At 40.2% G+C, this 23,265-nt stretch overlaps 1 protein-coding gene across 3 annotated transcripts in view; it reads right to left on the bottom strand.

Annotated features, from left to right (window-relative positions):
- The window catches only part of LIN9 (lin-9 DREAM MuvB core complex component), a 44,182-nt gene extending 21,604 nt beyond the window's left edge, over nt 1–22,578 (bottom strand). Inside the window, exons 1-6 of one of the 3 annotated variants that reach the window (XM_080587205.1) lie at nt 22,465–22,577; nt 11,260–11,292; nt 10,084–10,178; nt 6,512–6,616; nt 4,499–4,632; nt 1,735–1,860 (exon numbers count right to left, since the gene is read on the bottom strand). In XM_080587205.1, the coding sequence (XP_080443331.1) occupies nt 1,735–1,860; nt 4,499–4,632; nt 6,512–6,616; nt 10,084–10,178; nt 11,260–11,292; nt 22,465–22,543 (572 nt within the window). In that variant the 5' untranslated portion in view covers nt 22,544–22,577. Of the gene's footprint in view, nt 1–1,734; nt 1,861–4,498; nt 4,633–6,501; nt 6,617–10,083; nt 10,179–11,259; nt 11,293–22,464 lie in introns of those variants that run through there. The other 2 variants (XM_080587206.1, XM_080587207.1) reach the window with 2 other exon arrangements.
- Nucleotides 22,579–23,265: the final 687 nt, after the last annotated feature.

Genomic DNA, 23,265 nt, shown 5'->3' with positions numbered 1-23,265 from the left:
TCAAAACCTGTTATAACTAAACCCAAGGACCTCTCCAGAGATCTTGAAAAATTTTGCCAGTATTTCTTTGTTTTTAATTATTAAAGAAATTAAAAACAAACAAACGCCTATTTTAGGCTGACAAAAAGCAAGATCTCATAATCTTTTGGTTAACAAACAAAACCAGACTCTACATCCAGTCAAGTGCTTGTATTTTAGAATTGATGTAAAAGAACTTCCTGACCATTTAGAACTGTGGCTTCTTAAGCATGAGGCTCTCTTTTCAAAAAAAAAAAAAAAAAAGACTATACGACAGCTTAACAAAAAAAAGTATATACATCTATTATATAGTGGTACTTACTTTTGGCAAAAGTCAAATGAGTAAGAGTTAAATGATGATTGAAGCTCCAGCTACACCAACTCCCTCTCAGTGGGAAGCATAATGATAGAAGAACTAAAAACTCACAATTAAGCTTAAACGATATGAACACCTTTCCAAAAGGAGCTATTGTTAAGGTGGCTCTGCTGCCTTCCACGCAGTAGCATTTATAATTATGTAAAGCTGTTTACGGCCATGTAAGATTAAATAGCCTCCATCAGACAAAATACGATCTGACTCGATACAGTGATCTATGAAATTGATTCAGTGCTTTAAGTTTGCATATTTAGTAATTTATATAAATAAACCAGTCTTTTCTTACCTGAACACTACTTGCACATTTTTTTCTCCTGATCTTACAGAATTTAGGGAATCACAGACTGGTTGAGCTTGGAAGGGATCTTTGGAAATTACTTGGTCCAACTCCCCCGTTCAAATAGGAACACTGAGAGCAGGTTGCTCATGACCACATCCAAATGGCCTTTGAGTAACTCCAAGGTGGGAGACTCCACAGCTTCTCTCATCAACCTGTTCCAGTGCTCAATCACACTCACGGTAAAAATCTGATTACTTACATTCAGACAGCACCCTCCTGGTTCAGTTTGTGCCCACTGCTTCTTACCCTGTCTCTAGACATCACTGAAAAGAGCCTGTCCTTTCACCTTCCCTTGAGGGATTTATACACACAGATGAGATCCCCCCTGAGCTTTCTCTTCTCTATCCTAAATTGTATAGATTCCGTGAAAAGACTGAACTGAATCATTGCGTTTAAAATCTAAGAATTCTTAATCAGAGAACAAAATACACTTTTCATTCAACTCTGGATTCTCATCTATGATGTTCAATATTATATGGGTGACTTCCCCTGTCCCTGTTTTGGCAGCCAGGAGAAGCTGAGGATCTAAAAAATGGTTTAAAAAGTAATAAAAAAAATGAGAAGAAAACATGCATTTGTTCTCTCCGCCAAGAGCTAGTTATATCCAAAAAACATGTAGTGGAAAACTGGCCTGGCTTCATGCCAGGAAGCAATGCAACATGGAAGATAGAGTAATAATTTCAACATAGGCTAGCTTGAACACTCAAGTTATCTAGGATGGGAAGAGAACATTTAAAGTACTGGCTCATCAGAACTGCATGGAGTGAACACACACACACAAGGAATGGGAGGGGGGTGGGAAGCAGTGTGCGCACTCAGAGAAAACCATTTCAATAAAAAGTTGTTCTACACTCAGCTATTATTTAGCTTTACTACCTGCATGCAAAATAATTCAAAAAAGAACAATTCAGGTAACATGAAAACTACATGTAATCATTGACTGAAGTGGAAGAGAGAGGGAAAGGGTGAGGGAAAGGGAGAGGTAGGGGGAGAAAATTACCTCCGTGGTTTTCCCATCAATCGTCTGATTTTTCCCCACTCTACTCTCGTCAATTTTCTGGTTTTCAAGTTTGGAAAGGATTCTTTCAGGCATACACAGAAATCATTATCTCCTTCAAATAGTGGTCTGTTAAAACATCAAAAGAAACTTCAGCAAAGCCAATGAAGTGTCATGAAAGTACTGCAACCCACTAAAGGAAACCATAAACATATGGTGAGGTATTAAGAGTAAAGGAAAGGACAATAGGTGCAAGGTGATACTGAGGAATAGAAAAATAGCAGCCTTTTCATAAATTCATTCAATTATAAACCAGATTCTCAACAGAGGGTTCCAAAAATACAGGAAATTGAGCCAACTTGTCCTTGTCAGTAGCTCTACAGGAGACTTTTATTCTATCACAGCATGGCTCCATGATAAAGCGGAGGATCACTATTACAGAAGTGACAGTTTAGAGAACCTACCTACACAAGTTATGAATTTTTCTTGATGCTATGACCTATCATAACACAACGATATACCTTATGTTTTATGACTGTCTTTTACTTTGTAGTACCACATTCTTCTTGGGCTGAGGAGACAAGGGAGCAGCAATGGATATGCCTGCCTAATAGCAGGTTAATGATTAAAAACCATAGCAAGTGAAATAAATCTCACCTGGTAAGAACAAGAGAATAACTGCATCCTAGGTAAAGCCACTTTCCTCTATTCTCTACAGGGTACTAGGGTTTAAGAGGGAAATACCCCAAAGAGAGAGGATCTTGGAAGCAAGACCACTTTCAACTGAATGTGTCAGGTGTCAGGAGAGAGGGAAGGTTCATGGAGATAAGGAAACTCAGGCAAGAATGGAAGAGAGTATTTTTACAGTAAAAGGATCTGCAACTGTGGCATGAAATGAAAGTAAACTGCTAAGGATGATCAATGGCGCTCAAGAAAAAGGTAAGTGTATAAAGGTTTTATTTTATCTAGTTTTAGTGTCTTTAACATTAGCATCTAAGAAAGTTATAAAAACAACTTTTTTTTTTTAAGAGAAAATCTGTATTTGATTTTTTTTTTAAACTATCACTTGACTTTAAACAGGTGAACTATAAACACATTGATAAGACTGGAAGGTCTGCGATGTGGTGTAAGCAAGCTACAGCTGTATCTGGTTCTGGGGGGGTCTATGATCACTGTGGTAGTAAGCTGTTCTTTAGATGTCTCCAGGTGTGTCAGAAGCTTACAGGAAACCATCCTACATATAGCACTGTAGACAGAATCCAACTGAAACAGCCTCAATAATCTAATAATCGCAGATGATATATAATCAGATGATAGCTTGATACATTAAAATATTTTTAAAACTTATGGCAGGCATACGGCATTTAAACAGATGATGTCAATTGAGGATAAGATTTGATTAAAATATGTTGAGCTTTGTAGAGAGTGCCGTATTTCATCAGCTGACAACTCTATGCTTTAAACTCTTCTGTGCTTCATATTGTCTAGATCGTATCACTCACAACATAAATCAGTTTTTCTTCTGCAGATATGTACTTTCTTAGTAAACTATACTATGATAATATCTTAACATAATCATACCAGTGTATGCTTGTAATGTAAGATAACTATCAAAAAGGTTTTTAGAGTCACCCACTAAACACAAATTTTAGTTTACTGATAGACCTAAAGCTCCACAGACAATTATTTGAGAAAAAAAAGTTCTTGGACTGTTATAAATATCAAATTTATAAGCATCAGATATTAAAATTACTACTAGGAATAATAAGGTTTTTGTTTGTTTGTTTTCCAAATAAGACCAAGGGGGGAAAAAAAGTATGTAAAGACTACTTCTTTCAAAACAACTTCCACAGAATAATTATAAACAAACTAAAATGAACATGCAGTTTTTCTGCTTGAGGTAAACATATCCTAAAATGTTCTTCTGTTGCTATGACTGCCTGCTGAAGGAAAAGAGCTACAGCAATCCTTATTAAAATAGGAGAAAAGAACAGTAATTATTTTATTATGAATAAATTCTGGAAAAGAATGCTTGTAAACTCTGAAGTCATCCCTTCGAATATTGAATGTTAGCGTTTCATATATTAGTCAACCAGTAACAATTTTTACATTTTAGAATTTTTAGTTTTTACGTGATTAGGGACTAAATTAAAATGGTTCTTTCAAACAATTCATACCACCTTGCCACTGGTGTTAAGAGAACAAGTGCCAAAAGACTGAAGTATAGACTGTGGAAACAATCTGAGAGCTATTGATTAGGAGATCCAAGAAAGATTCTGACATGTAGAGGTGACCTGAACAGTCATAACCCAGCACTCTGTTAGTGATCACAATAAAAACAGGATAATGGGAAATAAACATACAAAATAAAAATGTATAACTTTTAGGGAAGCAGCATCTTACAAAGAAGCAGTCTCCTTTCCATCTCCATTGAGTACCACTGACCCAAGGGTTCACAAAAGCTAAAGTGTTCTGATAACTTCAGGCTTCAGAAGATAAAAGTACATGAATAAAATCTTCTATTTGGTAGAGGCAGAGATCATAAAAAGAAAAATATTTCCATGAAGGAAGACATTCCATAGAAGACTAAAAGAGCTACCCAAGTAGGTTGCTCATTATAAAAACAAACAAACAAAAATAATTTTCAAGATCTAAAAATTTAAGAATGAACTTTGGCATGTTTAACCAGTATATGGAAAACTGTAGCTCAATTTCAGAAAACGACTTGTTTTTATACTAATAAAATACTTATATAAAGAATACATACTTATCTATATTTGAGTAGAACCATTCATATATGCACCACTTGTGAGCTTTAGGAAGTTTGAGCAGGTTACGAAGCCGTAAACCAATCTTCTGTGATGCCTTCTTGTCTGGCGTTGGCATTGTTGTGTTAAACTTCTATACAGTAAAATAAAGGAAACAGTTAAACATGGTCTAATATTCTTCAATATTCAAATTATTAAACTAGGTTTTCTTGATAAAAATTCATATATTAATAACTGTTACATCTTCATTGCACATATTGTTTCACGACAATTTTTTGTGTTGCAGATGTACAATTGTCATTACTGCACTATATCAGCAATGCAATCAAAACAGATGGCAAACTTTAACAAGATCAATATAAATTATCTCTACATGAAGCTCTTTTAAGGAAAACATTTTCCAGCAGTGAAACTACATTATTAGTAACAACAGTATTGGCACTAACTACACACAGACCTCAAATGTTTGAGGCACCACTGAACGTTGTCTCAAGTTGGCATGTGTGATTTGGTGACTCACATGCCAGCACCGCCAACTCCCTCATTTGCACTAGTGATTCCACTCTTACTAATTTGGTGTAATCAAGTCAAAGCCCTGAGCAGAGTGTCGCCTTTTTATAAAAAGGAAGACCATGGACCTACCATGGACATAATCAAGTTTTAACTAAATTTGAAAGATATTTTATAAATCCCAAAACAAGACATTTGTCTTAGATCACATGCATACTACACAATGCTGTGTTTAAACAAGACTGTGGAAAAATAATTCTGTAATTTCCTTGCAGGGATGGCTATCTTAACTGACAGAAAAACTTACTCAAAAAAACAGGTTTTCGAGAATATTAGTTTAACTGGGTCCCCATGCCATAATTAGTTGTTATCCGTGTCTAAATGCTCAAAAATGACATTGAGCAGCAGCAATAATAGAATAAAGTTGCCATCTTGTTGGCTCCTGCTGCGCTGAACTACTGCCTTCTAGATACAATTCCACTTTCTTCTGCTGGAACTTCAGGAAAACAAAGCCTAGCACAATGGCAAGATCTGTGAGCTACAGTAGCTGCAGTCTCTCACAAAGGTTTATCTAGCAATCCACAGGACATCCTGAACCAGACATTTAAGTACAAACTAACTGGGCTTAGGACATTAACCAGGCCTTTCTACTGTTAAGAAATCATAGTAGCAAAAGAGAAAAATGCCTTGGTCCTCATCTCTGACAAAACAGACCCAGCAAAACAGCAATTGCTAAGTCTTCCCTATTCTACACTACGCACTACAGTTCAGAAAGGAAGTAAGACCAGTATTCAAATACTATCTTTTCGGTGTGACAAGTCCAGGCTCATAAGGTGACGGTACATACAGAGAAGTGATTTGGATGACAAAGGTATTACAGAGTCAATTCTTTGAGACAAAGAGATGTTGCCCTGTCTAACATAGCAAATAAAGGGTGAGAAAAATTACTGCTGCTCTTTCATGCTATACCAAGGAGTAGACAAGTAGAAGAATAGAAAACCAAGCTGTTTGAAGTGGAGGACAGTATCGTTACAGGATCAAGAAGGTGCAGATGGCCATGAATACATTTTGGCTACTAATCTAAAGCTAATTCCTACCTATTGGAACACAAGGTTCTACAGCAGCCTTCTAAATGATGTAGTTAGTTTGTGGAAGAACCGTAGTCAGTTTTTAACTGAAGTGGAAAAAATTTGTGCAGATTACAGAATATGATTGTTCACAGGAGCCAGATAGGCAATTACGGACTGCTTTCTAGCTCTGTATGCTTATGTCCAGGGTCAAAAAGAACAAGTACTCTCACAAATAAACTTAGGAACCCAGTTGTGAGGAAAAAAATACAAATCTGTTTTGAATTGTGGCTTACTCCTAGCAACAGCTTTCCTCACAGGCATATTCATAAACTGATAATGCAACTTGAAAAGCAAATATATTCTAATCTTCAGCTAACACAGATAGGCTTGTTCCCCTTTTTGGTAAAAAAATATCTGCATACATGTAGGTACCTGTGGAACCATCGCAACCTTCTGATTTCTTTTGGGTGACCTTGTGTTTATTTGTCTGTCATCTTCTTCACAGAAGAGTCGACTCCGTTTTGAATTTCTGAAGGGCTGCACGTATCAAAATTAAGAATGAATTACAAGAAAAAAACACTGATTTCTCTGTACATGCACAGAATTCACGGTGATAGAAATGGAATGTGTTTTCTCTTGCTGCCTACTGGATTTAAGGCACACGGTACACAATAAATAGTGCCTCCTAGCAGTTAAAAACCTAAGGGCTGAGAGAAGAGAGGAAGGAATTTAAGATTCTGGGCTTTCCAATGCTAACTATAACCCATTACTGTACTGCTGGCTCAGTTCCACTGAAGAATTTAGAACCTGACTCTCACTTGTTTCCAGACAAGTTAGGTGTCTAAACACTTTTGTATCAAAGCTTAAAATAGTACTTGTTTATAAGCACATCTCTCAAGCAGTTTGTTCTAAATTTGGGGTAAAAATGTTTATTCAAACTGTGTTTTGGTATGTTAGCTTTATATAAAATTTCTTTCAATAGCTTATGAGTCTAATAAAGTGTTTTTTTTATTTATTTTTAAACTCACTGAAAATGCCTACGCTGCAAAATACTAAGAAGCTAATGCCTGAAGAAAGCAAAGCTTGAGTAAGTTATATAAAAACATCAGATGAGAGAAGAATTTAGAATTTATGCTAAAATTTACTTGTGTGGTGGTAAGATGTTATAGCTCAAAGAGAATCAGAAGGCTGATTGAAAATGAGAAATCATATTGCAAATATATGTCATGAAAATTGTCTCCCCCTTTTCAACCACTTCTGTTTAGTTATTCCACAACATTTAACTCTACAACAAAAAAAAAAGAGCTTTCAACGAGGACAAAACAGTAACCTATGACTGGCTATTAGTGCTGAAAGCAGGAAGCTTTCCCTTCAGTGAAGACTTTGTGGCCCAGCACAGGAGCCAGCTACAACTGAGATGTCTCTCCTTTGCAGAACTCCAGGACTGCACTATGTAGCACTCCTTGTAATTCAAAATATTAACAAAGGTGATGAGTAAAGGCCAAATAAACGCAGATTTTGCTTCTTTCAGTAGAAATGGTGGAAATGCTACAAATTGTATGCAAACCGCATAGGTATGAAATCTGTAGTACCCAAACGTGAAGAATTCTGATGACAAAGATAAGCCCTACATATTTTATAAATGTAATTACACTGGTGTATTTAAGTAACAGCAGTGCCATATATGTGCTAGACACTTAAGCACATTCAGCACACAAAAGAAGGAAACTCCTATTCCTTGTATACTTTACAAACAGAAAAGAGACGCACACTGGCAAGGGAACCAAACAATGCTCACAGCACATTAGCACAGTAATTAGTTTACCATGTTAATTTTTCTGGATGCTGTTTTTCTCTCTGCACATAAATGCATTGAGTTCTTTTCTTCCAATTTATTAGATCTTAAAAACAATGTTAGATTTCAATTACAACTTTTTCTTTCTTTTATATCATCTCTGCTGTCCTTGAAAAACCATGATCATTAAAAAAAAAGTTCAGAACTATTCTAACTTTTGAGCAAGGAAATAAATCCACAAACCTGTTTCAACAATAAAAACTCTTACATCACTAAACTCCAATTTTTTTTTTTTTTTTTTAATAACAGCGTTCTGCCCACAGGATGAGGCGTCAGGTTCTCTTGAATATTTGCAAACATATTTTGGTCCTGATACGTGAAATGCTGATTCTAGAACAACATTTTTTTCCTCACAAACGTCTTGGTGGCACTATACCCCACAAACATCACGTGCCAACACAGGAACACAAATACTCCATCTAGACAAAACATGAAAGTTCCTCCAACCTTACACTACGGCTATGTTACAGATCAAGTGAACCGTTTTATAACCCTCAACAAAAGCTACTAAATTCTATTCCAAGGAACTACCCAAAACAACAAACTTTTATCAGTCTGGATAACAGGTGCCTAACAGCAGAATAAAAGAACGGGTGTTGAAAGGAAGCATCATCTACCTTAGCTGAACAGGCCAGGCATTTTGGGGAAGAGTTTTCAATTGGTAGTACGACATATCTGCAAAACATCCAGTGTTCATGGAACTCAACCTAGTATAGAAGACTACATCACATCTCAGCAACATGAGCCACTGCTAAAACATCAGTCTATCCTCTGATCATGCCCCAGCTTTCTAGAGAATACTGAGTCAAATTCTAAGTTTGAATCCTTATTTTCAATACCTACAGGTAGCATACCTGAAGTCTAACAAAGTTTTGATACAAATATTATGGCTTAACGTGACCTCCAGCGGGAAGTAAGGGCCACCACAAAGTTCCAGTCACTGTCTGGAACTGCGTTTTGTAGACCTTTGTAGTTCTCCAGCATAAGCACGTAGCAACATGTAAACATATACCTGCATGAATCCTACCAAAATAAATACCTTCTCTGTGTAAGTTTCTCTCTTCAGGGATAAAAATCACAGAACAAACTACACAGGAGATGTCAGTCACGTTGCTTAATGCTCTGCTGGAGGCTTCTCAGATATTTTGATTACATGGAGAGCAGGCAAGTACCATAGTTTCTAAACAAAATTCTTCCCTTCAAGTAAGCAAGCAGTTCATAATAAACAAACAACTTGTGATTTGAATAAAAACCAGGTGAGAATTGGCAAGTTGGTTGCAGTTATTGTGGAAGAAGGCAGCACCAAAAGAACATAGGAGAAAGATCTGCATAGCTGTTGAGGGAGCATATCATATACTCTCCAGGGTGTTGTAGAAAGAGCACACAGTAATACATATGTAGACAAACAAGGCATCAGGTGTGATATAGCTGTTGGCAAAACCAAACCAAAAATCAAGTAACTAGGTAAGGTAGGGGAAGTCCAGAATAATCTAGAAAAGTCTGAACTTGATACAATGGGGAAAGAAATGACAATGGAATGCTTCAGAAAGGTGGAAACGGTCAACCTAAACAATGGGGGAAGCCTTGGAGGCTTCAAGGCCTTTACCTTTACCTTTCATTCCCCCACTCCAAGGCCATTCTTTAACTTAAGGTCCCCTTATGAGTCCTCTCAGAACCCTGCAGGACATTTCCCTAACATTTCTTTATTTTTATTAAAACCTTTCCTGCAGAAGGCACAATGATAGAAGTGCGCTCTGATGTTTTCTCTTCCTTTTCCTTATGCATCAGTTCTCAGCCAAAATTAGAAATGAGAGATTTCATGAGATAAAGCAAATGGTTGATAAGAAGTGGAGTTTCTTACGTTCAAGGTCTGTAGATTCAGTACAGACATTTCACACATTTTCTCGACAAAAGAGAGAGAAAATGATTATGAGCTATCTTGAACAAGGTCAGCAATTCAGTTAGTTTGCTTATTCATTTATGAAAAATGCTTTCAACTCATGCTGAAACTGTGTAGACTGCTTTCGAAGGATACAGTTTAACATTCTAAGATTATGAAAGTATGAATTCTCAAATTTTCTGATCCTTACATTTGATCAACTTTACAGTATTTAACCAATCTAAAAGTTGTCGTTTTACTGCTTCTTACCATTTCCGCAGCAGAACCAGCATTCTTGCTTTTCCAAATGGGTGTTTTCTGGAGAGAATTATATTTTTCATTCCACGAATTGGATAAGCTTCCCTCTGTTGTGAAGAATTTGTGCCATTAATATACACAGCCATATGTGTGTGTGTTTTAACAGAGCTATTACCCAAAAGCTAGCATAACATCATCGTCTACTAATATATCTTTTGTTATTTGCAGTGTCTTCTTTGGGTTCAACTATAAATGGATTTTAGATCTCAATATTTGTATTAAATTGTTCTAAACATTAACTAAAAAAATTGAAAGAAATTTTCAGTACAAGGAGAAACTTGAACAAAACTTTATTATTCCTGAGAAAAATAGATTTCAGGAACCTCCTTTGCTGGAATCAGTTACTTCCATTATTTCCACTTACAGGGGAACATGCATCTAGACAGCTTTATCACAGCTGTAACTTAATCTTGGAGAAGGTAAAGCTCTAAAAGACCTGGCTACCTTCGTTTTAAAAAGTGATTAATAGAATGTACATCAACAAGTCAAACAAATTTAACTGAAACAAGCTATGTTAATTAAAACAGATTCAGCAGACCATGTCTTCTTCCTTGTGTAATATAAGACTCATAACATATAAAGAAATTTCTATTGTTGGGTATTTTGTAAGCGTTCAAAATTTGTATGTAACGTCCAGGAAAACACTTTCAAATAAAAGATATAAGAAAGATTTTTGAGTTAGTTTACAACTTGCTGACAGAAAACGCAATGGGTTTATGAATTTCCTTCCTAATGTAAATTTTGTCACATGTTTAGATCTCACTGAGAATCCTTCTCCTATCTCATCTTCAAGATAGAAAAAAATTACATCAATTTTCTCATCAAACCTGATGCCTAAGAAGGTACTTAAGAAGAAACACACTTCAGGAATGCCACCCAGAAGATTAGTGTCTAAATACACCACGACATACGCAGTTTCAACCACCAAGGATTATCAATCTACAGAATTAACAAGTAAACACAATAAAACTAATCATATTTTACCACCCCCCCCCCCCAAAAAAAAAAAACCCAACAACACTGTTTTTCAGTGTTATTTTCTTGAAGTTTTTGAAGCCAGAAACTAAGCATGCCTAAAGGTCAGCATGGCTGTTTCATTTGTACATGTAAATAACATTAGTTGCTTACCTTTCAAGCTCACAAGTGCTTTTGCTGAAGAACCTGCAATAGAATACATCAGAAAATCCACATAAATCATAGAGTTATTTCAAAGAATACAAATGCTGAGCGCTTTTATTTAACACAGCGGATTCTGAACGGGCTTCATGTCCAATCTACATGCTTGCATGCAGTTGTAACTATGTTATACAATTTACTAGGGTACAGTAATTAACTTTTTTATTGTCCTACTAATTCAAAATTCTTCAATGCCAAAAAAATCCATGGAAGCAGCAGTTTAGGCAAACTAAGCTTGAACCAAAAGTAGAGAGATGGCTAGCCCGTTGCCCCCTGGTGGGAACTCCTTGCACAGAAATGCAGCAGTCAGGCATTAGAAATGCAGGTGTGAGCTTTATTCTGCTTTCACTGTTCCAACTGGGTAGCGCATCCTTCAGAATTTCACTGCTCCCGCAAAACCTCTGCAGTGGTTTTGGGCCAGAAAGCACAAAGCCAAGCCTGACTGCTGCCCTCACGCTCTGCGATTTGCAAGTGTCTCTCTAAGAATAAACCGTTTGAAGCAATTATATTAGGAGAAGGAAAAGATATTTCTGCTTGACGGTGCTTCAACATTCATGCTTTTCTTTCAAATCAGGTTTAACTTCCCGCATGTTCCACTGTTGCAACACCTTTCATTCTTGCATTCCATCCTCTCCTCCTCCTCACTTTCCCCAGGTTCCTCCTTCAGTTTCTCTTTGGAAATTCCATGAGAACTTTTTACTCCAAAGGTCTGAAAATCTCTTTGCTTGTGACTGCTCTGTATCTAAGTCCTAAACCCATTAACTTTATCGTGCCAAAGATCCTTCCTTCACTGGGACTCATTCAAGGGAATATCACAGAGCCAAAAATGAATTATTGCCCCTTTCCACGAGAATGGAGTATTTTGGCTTTGGGTGGACCCTTGAAGGAAACACAGGTGTAGCGAGGACAAAAAAGACCAAAACACCTACTTTCCTTATTTTTTTCCAACATATTTTGTTCACTACCATCTCACTGTACTTTGTGTAGAAAAAAATAATACAAAATGAAAGTATTATTTGCAAACAGTTAAAAATATGCTTGAGTTTGAGATATAAAATTGAACTAGTTTTCACTTGTTGATGGTTTAGAGGGCCCCATCCCAGTATCTTCCAAGCTGTCCAAATCTAAAATGGCTATTACACATGGGATTAAATGTCAGAAATAAAGTGACAGACCTGGGCTGTACTGTTGCCCTTCCTACGCGTTTCTTTTCTGATCTATCACCTTTGATGGTTTGGAGGCCTAAAAGTGGCTGGTACAGGAACTCACTTCTATGGTGACCTTTTTCACAGTGAATTCAGCTCTTGGAATGGAGGTGTGGCACGGTACTACTGATTTATACCTCAAAGATATTACAGGATTAATTAAAGCCATCGTGGGCATTTTTTTTTCTTTTAAAGTATTTCATACTAATAACACATGCCATACACCGTGCTTGCATAAATACACAGATACCCTGCTATTCACTAGGAACGCAGTCCCGAACAGTACAAGTCACGTAACGGCTGCTGAAGAAACCTGTATCCTCCCAAAAAAATCGTGTAAGGGATGGTGGGAATTTTGCACAGGGATTAATAAATACACACAGTTTAAAAACACAGGGGGAAAGTACACGTCATTGAGGATGGAGAGGCAAAAGCTGAATCATCAGTACCGTTGGATGGAGAAGATGCTGGCTTCTCAAAATGGAACACTAATCTGAAAAGTCTCAAGCATTTCACCTCAACACACAATAATTTCCTTTTTCTGACCATCTTCCTCATACGAATGACATTAAATCAATTCAGTCAAAGTTTAATTTGTCAACAGCAAGAACGAAACAATTCAGCAAGAGGCAGCAAAGCTGCTACAAGGGGATTCAGTCTCATAGGTGACGTACCTGAGACTGTTTGCTAACTACCAAAGTTCGGTGCTTCACTGGTAAGACTGATGACGGTCAGTAGAACAGGGCATTAAGTGACTGGCATCAAAATCACCAGGTGGAGAAGTGATGGACATCAGAATGCTGCTGTGCTATCTTCCAGCTTTGTAGGATTACCACTCCAAACACCGTTAGCTGCCAAGGTCTTATCCACTTGGCATAGCTAGGAATCAGTAGGTTGCCCCATAACCTAAATCCTCAACAGATGCATACTTAAGACAATTTCCATTTTTTTCCCCACTTAACCTGCAAATGAAGTAATCTAAACAGAAAAGGGAGTTTTTATTTAGAAATACGGGTGTCCAAATAAAGTTCATCATCTTATCAAACTTCAAGGAAAACTGTACATTCCCCTGCTTTTTCCATTTAGTTTAGCAGTATTTTACATACAACCAGGGCCACAAAAACAAAAACTAGGATGATCTTCTGAGCAATAATGAGTTACGATAAAACATTCAATATTTAACGCAGATAAAAGCATTTCAGAAACTATAAAAATTGCAGAGTGATTCAGAATACATTCACTTTTTAAAAACTATCCTAAGTTTTAGTTAGAAGAATTGTTGGATTTATAATAGCGCGACCCCACATTAAATACCACTGATTTTATACACTCCTTCTGTTCTGAACAACAAATATATAATCAGTCTTTTTAAACAGCATTTTAATTATACAGATAAAGATTAAAGCAGAATCTAAACGTGTGCTCGAATGTAAATACCTATTATAACAATGACACATCTCATTTGTACAAACATCAAACACTTAAGAAATGGGTGGAAAGGATGAAAGGCCTATCCATCGCATTGGATGTTACAACCAAAATCTAATTCTAGCTCCTCCCGGTTCAGATCGTCATGGAAGTGACTCAATACTGAAAGCGAGAAAACCTCAGCCTAAGGTGGAAGTATAGCCAACACCACAGCAGTGGAGCAGAAATTAGATCTGCTTTCAACATGGTCACGTTATTCCACTGTGAACTGGATGAGCGGCTTAGATTTGTTTTAGTACCCTGCTGAGTATAGGGCAGCAGTGGGGCTGGGCGCACGCTCAGCAAGTTTGCTGGTGACACCGAGCTGTGTGGGGCAGTGAGCGTGCTGGAGGGAAGGGATGCCATCCAGAGGGACCTAGGCAGGCTTGAGGGGTGGGAACACGCAAACCTCATGCAGTGCAAAGTCCTGCACCTGGGTCGGGGCAATCCAACACGAATATAGGACGGGCTATGAGTGGATAAAGAGCAGCCCTGAGGAGAAGGACTTGGGGGTGTTGGTTGGTGAAAAGCTCAACATGAGCCAGCAATGTGCGCTTGCAGCCCAGAAAGCCAACCGTATCCTGGTTGGCTTTTTTTTTTATTTTTATCCTTTTACTTCCCTGGTCCTGCTGGCCATACCACTTTTGATACAAGCCAGCATGCCACTGGCCTTCTTGGCCGCCTGAGCACACTGCTGGCTCCTGTTAGCCAGCTGTCAACCAATGCCCCAGGTCTTTTTCTGCAGGGCAACTTTCCAGCCACTCTTCCCCAAGCCTGTTATCGCTGCACGGGGTTGTTACGGCCCAAGTGCAGGGGTATGACCCAAACACTTCGCCTTGCTGGATGTCACGCAGCTGAACCTGGCCCATTGATCTAACCTGTCCAGGTCCCTCCACATAGTCTTCCTGCCCTCCAGCAGCTCAACATTCCCACCTAACTTGGCACCATCTGCTAGCTTACTGCATGTGCACTTGATCCTCTCATGCAGACCACTGATAAAAATGTTAAATGAAACTGTCCCCGGCAGCGAGCCCTGGCAAATACCACTGGTGACCAGCCACCAACTGGACTGAACTCCAGCTTCACTTCTTGCTGCACTTGGCAAGCTTGTATTTCATCAGAAAAACCTGCAGAAAGATATCCTGAAACAAAGCAAAAACATCACCGCTTCCTATGCACTTCTTTGCTTACCATGGTTCTCATAGTCTGTTTTTCCTTTGATGGCAATTACGTAACAATATTTTTGCAATTTACTTCAGCTCCTCTTTAAGATCCCTTCCAACCCAAACCATTCATGATTTTATTGCTTTGCTTACGTTGCTAGTGAATGTATTACTTGAACACAGGGCCCATACTTCACTGAGTTTGAAAAATTGGAAGAGGATTCTGCACAGAGCTAGGAGAAAGACTGGAACCTCTAAAGACATGCCTTAATGCAAAAAAGCCAAGATCCACCCAATCTTGTTCTTCCCAAAGAAGGTCAAGATCTGCAGTGACTGCAAACATCTACAAAGAACGAAAATTCAGATCGGAAGTAGCTCTGCAGCCTTCTCTTCCAAGGAAAGACATAACTAGATTTACTTGTTGAAAGATGACATTGGGTAAGTTTGGATTAGCAACAAACGCCGAAGTTTGCCACTTTTCGTACTAACTATGCTAAGGAAGGGCAACATGGACTCCCTACCATTTGAACTCTTTAAATCAAATTCACGTCTACTTTTAAAGGGAAAAGTGTAGTTGAAAAGGGAAACACAGAACTGATGCACTTATATTCCAAACACAATGGCCTTTTCTGGCCTTAAAAAAAAAATCTGTAGAATATATGCACCACAGACATGCAGTAAAAACAACTGTTACAGATTGCAAGGCATTTAATAGTCTAATAACAGGGAACTTATTAGTACCTAAAGAGTCAGGAGTAAGGGTATTTATGTTTTTACAGCTCTAGTAAGAAATGATTTTCCGGAAGTCCATATAAAACTGAATCAAATAAAAAATCAACGTTAGAATAACGTTAAGTCTGATGGGTTTAACACCATAAGGACCATGTTTTTTCACACCAGACTGTACAGAAAAACTGGCAGCAGGGGCCATGCCGAGGGACAGCTCCCCCAGTCCCAAAGCACCTGGTCTGCCAGCCCCATCCACGCTCCAGCAGTCACTCCTCTTGCCCCAGCCTCGCTCTCCAAGCACCAGCTTATGGACATTGCCATGAAGATAACCTAAAACACCTCCTCTGACTGCTTTGCAAGTGCTATGAACAGGCTTAAGGAGGAATTCTGATAGCTTGCCCTCTAAATAGTACTTTTTAATGTGGAGATCGGCCGTGAGGCATGAGGAAAAGCACTGAAATCTGACTTCAATATTTGGAAAAGGGGAAAAGCTTAAGTTTAAAACCAAGCACCTATTCCCTCTTCCCATTTGAAAAAAACATATCTGAATGACAGAGAGGGAGCATCACTGCCATTCAGTATGGGCAGCTGTGGGTGCCCTGATGTGTATTTTCAGTACTAACATGAAGGCAGAGCAGTTTAAACAACTTCTCAACAGCTGAGATTCACATTTAAACAGGAACACTGAGTGGATTACATTTGTGAAAGATTATTCATGTTTTTTGTTTTTTTTTTTTTATAATGAATTTGTAACAGCTGGTTATAATTTTGAAAATAGAAGTTAGAAATAGCCAAATGGATGTCCCATAGGTGCTGATTTTACTAATGTGTGAGCACAAAGAGGTATTCCAAGAGCATACCTAAATCAATACAGGCAATTATATTATTCAGGTAAGTGATAATATAAGGTAAAACCTTTCTTCACTAGACTGTTACACCATTTTGTCTCAATTCAGCACAGGCGAGCAGTTATTTTTTAACACTGATTGCATGAATACCTCTAAAACCTACGTAATTAAACTCCATTGCTGGCTCTAAAAATGGTGTGACAGTGGACACTTGTGGAGAAGAGGGGAGAAACACCAGCCTTTCTCACAGAGCGAGTCGCTAGTCCTCCTAGAGATCATTCACTTGCACAAGCACAGCAAAGGTTGTTGGCAGCAGAGGAAGCATCTCTAATGATTTGCCACTAAAATTCAGGAAAACTTAGAAAGTTAAAAGCACACACATCATAGAAAAAAATGAGTTCGAGAGCTTTAAAGCTCCCCGTGAAATTTGGGTTTGCTGTAGAGGTAAATAAATAAATGAAAGAACAGTAACTTTAGCTTCAAGCATGGACCAGCATTTCACTCATGTTATGAGACCACTAACAGACCGGTATTTGTGTGTTTCCACATCCTAATTGAACTTCTGGGGGGAAGTCTATTTTTTCAGCCTTGTGAATCCCTTTACAGGACTTGTGCAGATAATAACCACGACACCAAAGCCCTCTTTTTGAAACATTACATTCTCATGATGGACAATATGCTGACACCATGGTAATATACAACTCTGAACATATGCAGTACAAACAATGCCAAAATGATTAGTTCTGGGTACTGCTTAGCAGCCATGAAATACGTCTTGAGCCCTCTCCTGAGTGCTGTAATCTCGAGGCTCTGCTGAGCTTCTGCCTCAAATATCCGGAGTGGCGCTGCATTCACAGCCCCTTTGCCCTAGGAACGGAAAACCGAAGCAGCAATGCGTATGCCCCATCCTTCCCTCAGCTTCTCAGAAGCGTCATACACAGGGGGCAGTGCCATGAACCACAGCTAGGAGGTGTGCTGGGGGCAGAGAAGGATTTCTTCCTCAAGTGCTTGCCTGTGCTGCAGCCTTCACCTGTGGGATAAAAGATCCACATCCCCCTTCCCTTCTGCCTGTCCTAAAGCACAAGCCCCTACAAACAGCATTAGCGATGTCTACCAGTACATATGTGGCTGTATAGTACCATTTTCAGTACCTGCATTGCTAACGCTTCGCCACCCAATGTTACCACATTCTGGCTTCCTGCTTGGGTTCACCTGTCACTTGGTGGCGTTTACCTGCAGATGACACAAACGCAGCACTCGCTATCAGCTCAGTGGCTTGCTCCTGCTGGTGGCACCATGCTGATCTTTTAGTTAGCTTAGCTTGCTTTCACTTCTTCCAAATCTGACTTCTAGGGAACCAACTCCGCAGGTCCTCTCCATTCAGCTTTACTTGTGCACAGGAAGGCACTGACCCAATGATCTACAGAAACAATTCTGTCTCTAAAATATAAATCCAATTACTAGTATTTTGTACTTCTGCAATTGGGACCTTGAATGATCTGGAATTTCTCTGTTATAAGATTTGCGATAGAATTGCTCCTTTTTCACAGAACTTTGCTTCACACCAGGTCACTGCATCCCTCTCCCCTTGCAAAACTAGTGAGAAAAGGCTTAAACTAAAGGCACAAACTGCATACGAACTTATACACTGCCATCATTTTGATTGTTTAGGTTGTTAGTGTGAGTTCCCTTCCTCTGCCTTCACCGCTCAGCTGCATCACGCAGCTTGCCAGAGGGCAAGCAGGTGCTTTCACAACACCGAAAGCAAATGCCATTTAATCAGATTTATAAGCGTAGCATGGTTAGAATAATGGAGCTCCAAAATTTCAGTTATCTTGTCACTGAGTACACTGCATTTAATTATAATTCTAGGTGAAAACTCAATTACAGTCCACTGCTCGACTATAAACTCTGCTAGAGAAAAGTCATGGGACTAGGCATAAACCTCCAAGTTTGATGGTTGGGTACTATTGCAGCTCTTTTAGAGACTGATTTTTACATCACCATGGAAGATTTCAAAAACAATTTTGCAATGCTCACTGTTATTATCCTTTATAAGTTACAGGCAGAAAGCCACGTGAAGACAGAGTTAAATTGATCTCAGTTTATCAGGCCAAGTTTGTATCTTCATTTTAAGTATAGGACTGGAAGTGAAAGACCTAGGTGTAACAATAATTACAATGTACCTGGAAAACAACCAGTTCACCAAGAGTTAAGAATAGGGATGAAAGCACAAGACAGACACTTTTTGACACTTCTATGTTTCTAGCAGTTCACCAGCACTCCAGAAAGCTCCCTCTCTATTTGATGAAAGCAGAGAAACGTCCCCTACTTGCACCAAACGCTGGCTTCTGCTGTGCTGACCTTGCTCCTATTTACCTATTGCCTTCAAAACATACGCACCGTGTGCCTGCTTCGTGTGCCAGGCAGACACTTCACGTGCCAATGGTCTCACTGCTGGCAAGGGTTTGTGCTACAGCACAATCCTAAGGCAAACTGAGCAACGTACTGTATTGTAGGAACTGTTACAGGTGGAGCAACAGACCTGTCAAACCTTTCTGGTGCTGCTGTAGGCAACATAAGCTTTTTCTTCTCTTTGCCACCTTTAAGTTAACTTCCCGAAACACATGGTACCTTCCCTGGAACATGGGTATGACAGAAGTAGGAACAGCAACTTAAACACTGTCCATTCTAGTGAGGATGGAGAGTAAAGCCAATAAGCAATAAATTGCTGCTAATTACAAACTGTGGTTCTCTTAGTTGGCCTATGATTTGTATTAGCCACATTCTAAACATGGTACAGCACACATGACTGAGCTGTACCAAATCGAGATCGTCCATTCTATCAGTAATTTACGATGATCCTTCATAAATCCATTTGGCTAAAACAACAAGACATGCCACAAAGGAATGAGTTTTTCTCCTCACAGTTGTTGGAGCTGTAACAAAGATCCACACCGTGCAGCCAGAAGCAAGATTTCAACTCCAGGCCATCTCTCACTAAGACTCTTCTGTTACAGAAGCAGTTCACGTATTCACGAGCTTGCATGGCGATGCACAAAACAGTGTCACTAAACATATAAATCTGCCTTGTTGTACGTACATTTATCAAAACTATTAAATGCCCTAGTTTTAGTTTGACACACATTTACAGCTTCATTTAAAGTTTTACAGAGCTTCATGTAAGCAGGGATGTGCTACAGCTAACATACAGGACAACAGAAAGCAAGTGACAGATCCTGAAAGAAATATAAAACTTCTTAGATGTCCCAAGTGATTTTTATTTTTCATTTTTTGGAAAAGCCACTGTCAGAATAACTTTTACAAAGAAACGGTTATTAGTCTGTACACTTTCCTAAATTGCTGAATGATTTAGTGATTACTCAGAGTAATTTTCTTTAAAGACTTAATGGATTTCAGTTTAATAATTTTATCAAAATTCAACTATGTCATGACTATTGTCTATATAATCTTACAAGAGCACCGTGTCAAGCCTTTCCCGAAAAAACCCTTCACCTGTAAATCCACCTTTGTGTTCTAATTAAATGAATGACAATGGATTCCCCATGCATATCAATACAACAAAATCTTCACACACAAACAAGTGAATTATTTTTCCCCTCAGAAGAATAGAGGCCATAAAACCAGATGTGAGGCAGACCTTTCTCTGCCTGATCTTACCCTACTCCACGTCACTTCCAACAAAACGTATTTCTCTCCGGAGAGCTCTTGTGAATATCCAGATCCATATTCACACATAACCAATTCCATACCAAAATAATTCCAAACCACCACAGCGCACTCATAGAGCTGACAGTGCTCAAGATGACTACCATTTGGTGTTAACACGAGGGGTGTGATGTAACGTTTGTTTTTCCATATTAAGCAATTGCAATATATACTAGCTCATTTGTAATGAAATGCACACAGGGCTGTGTTCTACGTGAATAAGCAAGTGCAGATATACAATGTACTGTAACACTCTACCACAGCAATTAACGTAGGAATCTTCCTGTATAAGTTAATATGAATATCACATGTAAACGGTACACAAATATCTCATGAGTGAGCCTGAAAGACAGTGCTGTAAGATGCACACTTTCTGGAGCTGATGAAGGTGCTGAAAAAAACCTCCAACACTAACGCCACTTATCTTGCAAAAATACAGAAGTATTAGTGTGAAGGAAACGTTTGTGTAAATAGTAATACAGAAATAACATCTGCGAGTATCAATATGCATGACCTGCACGCAGGTGTGCAGCTGTGTTCTACGTAGGCAATGCATTCACATTTGCTCAGTCCTTTCCACCTCAGTTATTACTTCCATCTCGTGCGCCATCTCTGTAAGACAAGCCATCTCAGCCTTCCAAACTGCCTCTCACAAAGCCCATCCTTTGCTCTGAATCTCCTTTACACAGACGCTGTCTTCAGCTATAAGCGCCAGAACGTAAAATACAGCAGTGATTATAACAGCAAACAACAGATTTCAGTTGTTGATTTCACACCGTTCCCTGTCCTGTGGTTTCTCAGACTGAGTGAGGATCACAGCTCCTGCTTACCACATCACTAGAAACAAAAGGATCCCGAAATACCTGTAAATAGGGTAAAGCAAAAACTGCAGTACAGAAAGGGCTAAAAAATGTATTTTTTAATACCCTTTAAGTCAGCTTAGGGCCCTGTTCAGCCACTGCTAGGTATTAAGGAACCCTGGCGGCAGGGTGTTTCCCCCAGTCCCCATAAAGCAGCAGTGTAGGTGCCTTATGGCATATGGTAGAAGTTAAAACTAGAATTCACAGCACACAGAAACTGCCCCACTGATTACTTTGAACGCCACTGGAGAATACAAAGAAAGCGGGTTAAGTCACAAACAATTTCTCCTTTACGTACCCCCTTCTCCCTTCATATTCTCTTCTTCCTGGCACACCAGCACCTCCAATTACTCACTTACAGAACTCAGCCTTCCTAAATTCCACTGTATTCTCTCTAAGAAGACATGCCGGTAGACACATTTTACATTGAAGATTTCCTCTTCTGTAACACCTGTTGTATGTTATGTAACATATAATGTACATTGTGCGTTAATCCCTGTATACAGAAACGTGTACCTTATCTATGCATGTTTTTACCTAACCCTTGCGTATGTTGAAAATACACTTAAAAACACTACGTAGGCATATGGGTCTGTATGTAGACACACACGTATTTCTGTACTCTCTTCCTACATGACTTGCTTTCACCACTCACACGCAACACAGAGCCTGGGAGCTCTCCCCTCTGGGTTTACCAGTGCCCCCTAGGGCCATGCCCTACCCCCCGGCCTTTCAGAGGCGCTCCCACACCACACGTTACGGACCCATCCCCGCTCCTGTCCCCAGCACGGCGGAGGGCACGGGGGCAGCAGGCTCCTGCGGGAGGCAGGGCGCTCCTCGCCCCGCCGCCCTCACGGCAGGGGCAGGGCAGGGCAGGGCCGGGCAGGGCAGGGCAGTGCCGCCCGGCCCCACCGCCGCACCCAGCCCTGACAGGGCGGCGGCGGCCCGGCCCCAGCGCCCCCGGGGGGGCTCCCTGCTCGCCGCCCTCCCCGCACCGCCGCCTGGGCCGGGGCCTCGCCGCCGAGGGGCGGCGGCGGCGGCGGGGGGCCTGGGCGGCCCGGCTGCCGGGGAGGAGGCCGGGGCCGGGGCTCCGAGCCCTCGCGAAGAGGCGGCGGCGGGGCGCGGCGCGGCGGGCGCGGGCGGCGCGGGTACTCACTCTCGTCAGGCAGCTGATCGAGCTCCGCCATCTTGAACGAGCCGCGCCGCTTTTTCAAAGGCTGCCTGGCGCGGGGCATTGTGGGGGAGGAGACGGGGCCTTGCGCGGGGCGGCGCCGCCGATCGCGGGCGAGGCGCGCGGGGTGGCGGCGGCGGCGCGTGCGCGGGGCGGTAAGAGCCGCCCGCCCGCCGCCCTCAGGAGCCGCCGGGGCGGGTGAGGCAGCGCCGTGCCCGGCCCCCTTCACAGCGCTCCGCGTCTCAAGGCTCGAAGGTCAAGGGCTTGCTTGTCCCCACGCAAGTGGGGAAGCTCCTTTCCTAGTCACCGTCTGCCCTCACGCAGCCCTGCCTGTCACACCTGAAAACTTTGCGTGGTAGTTTTACTTGTACAGTTCCATCAGGGACTTACAGCACAGCGAATTTTAAAGCTTCTGCAAGAAATCTGTCTGTACAGACACAGTCGTAAACCACAAACATCTTATTGAAACTAGGGAACCCACAAAACACACAAGCATGTAGACTGAATGTAGTTTTCGTGTTCTTAATTGGTAACCAACTCCTATGACTAAGCACTACACCAGGTTGAGAAGAGCAGGGTATAGGCCATATTATTAAACAATTAAATCAATGCTGCCCCTGCTGAGGAGGAAAATTGAGTTTAAGAAAAAAACAGTCCTTTTGAAATTGCCCCAGGACTTCCCATGTACATTGTACATAGAGTATGAATGTATATATATGGCAAAATTTAATATACATAGTTTTAAGACAAATTATCATACATCCTATCAATCATACATTTATAACC

This window comes from Anser brachyrhynchus (assembly GCF_964034855.1).
Source record: "Anser brachyrhynchus genome assembly, chromosome: 3".
In the NCBI taxonomy this organism is placed as follows: domain Eukaryota; kingdom Metazoa; phylum Chordata; class Aves; order Anseriformes; family Anatidae; genus Anser; species Anser brachyrhynchus.
The sequence above is the reverse complement of the archived record's forward strand: the minus strand, read 5'-3'. Positions and strand labels throughout refer to the sequence as shown.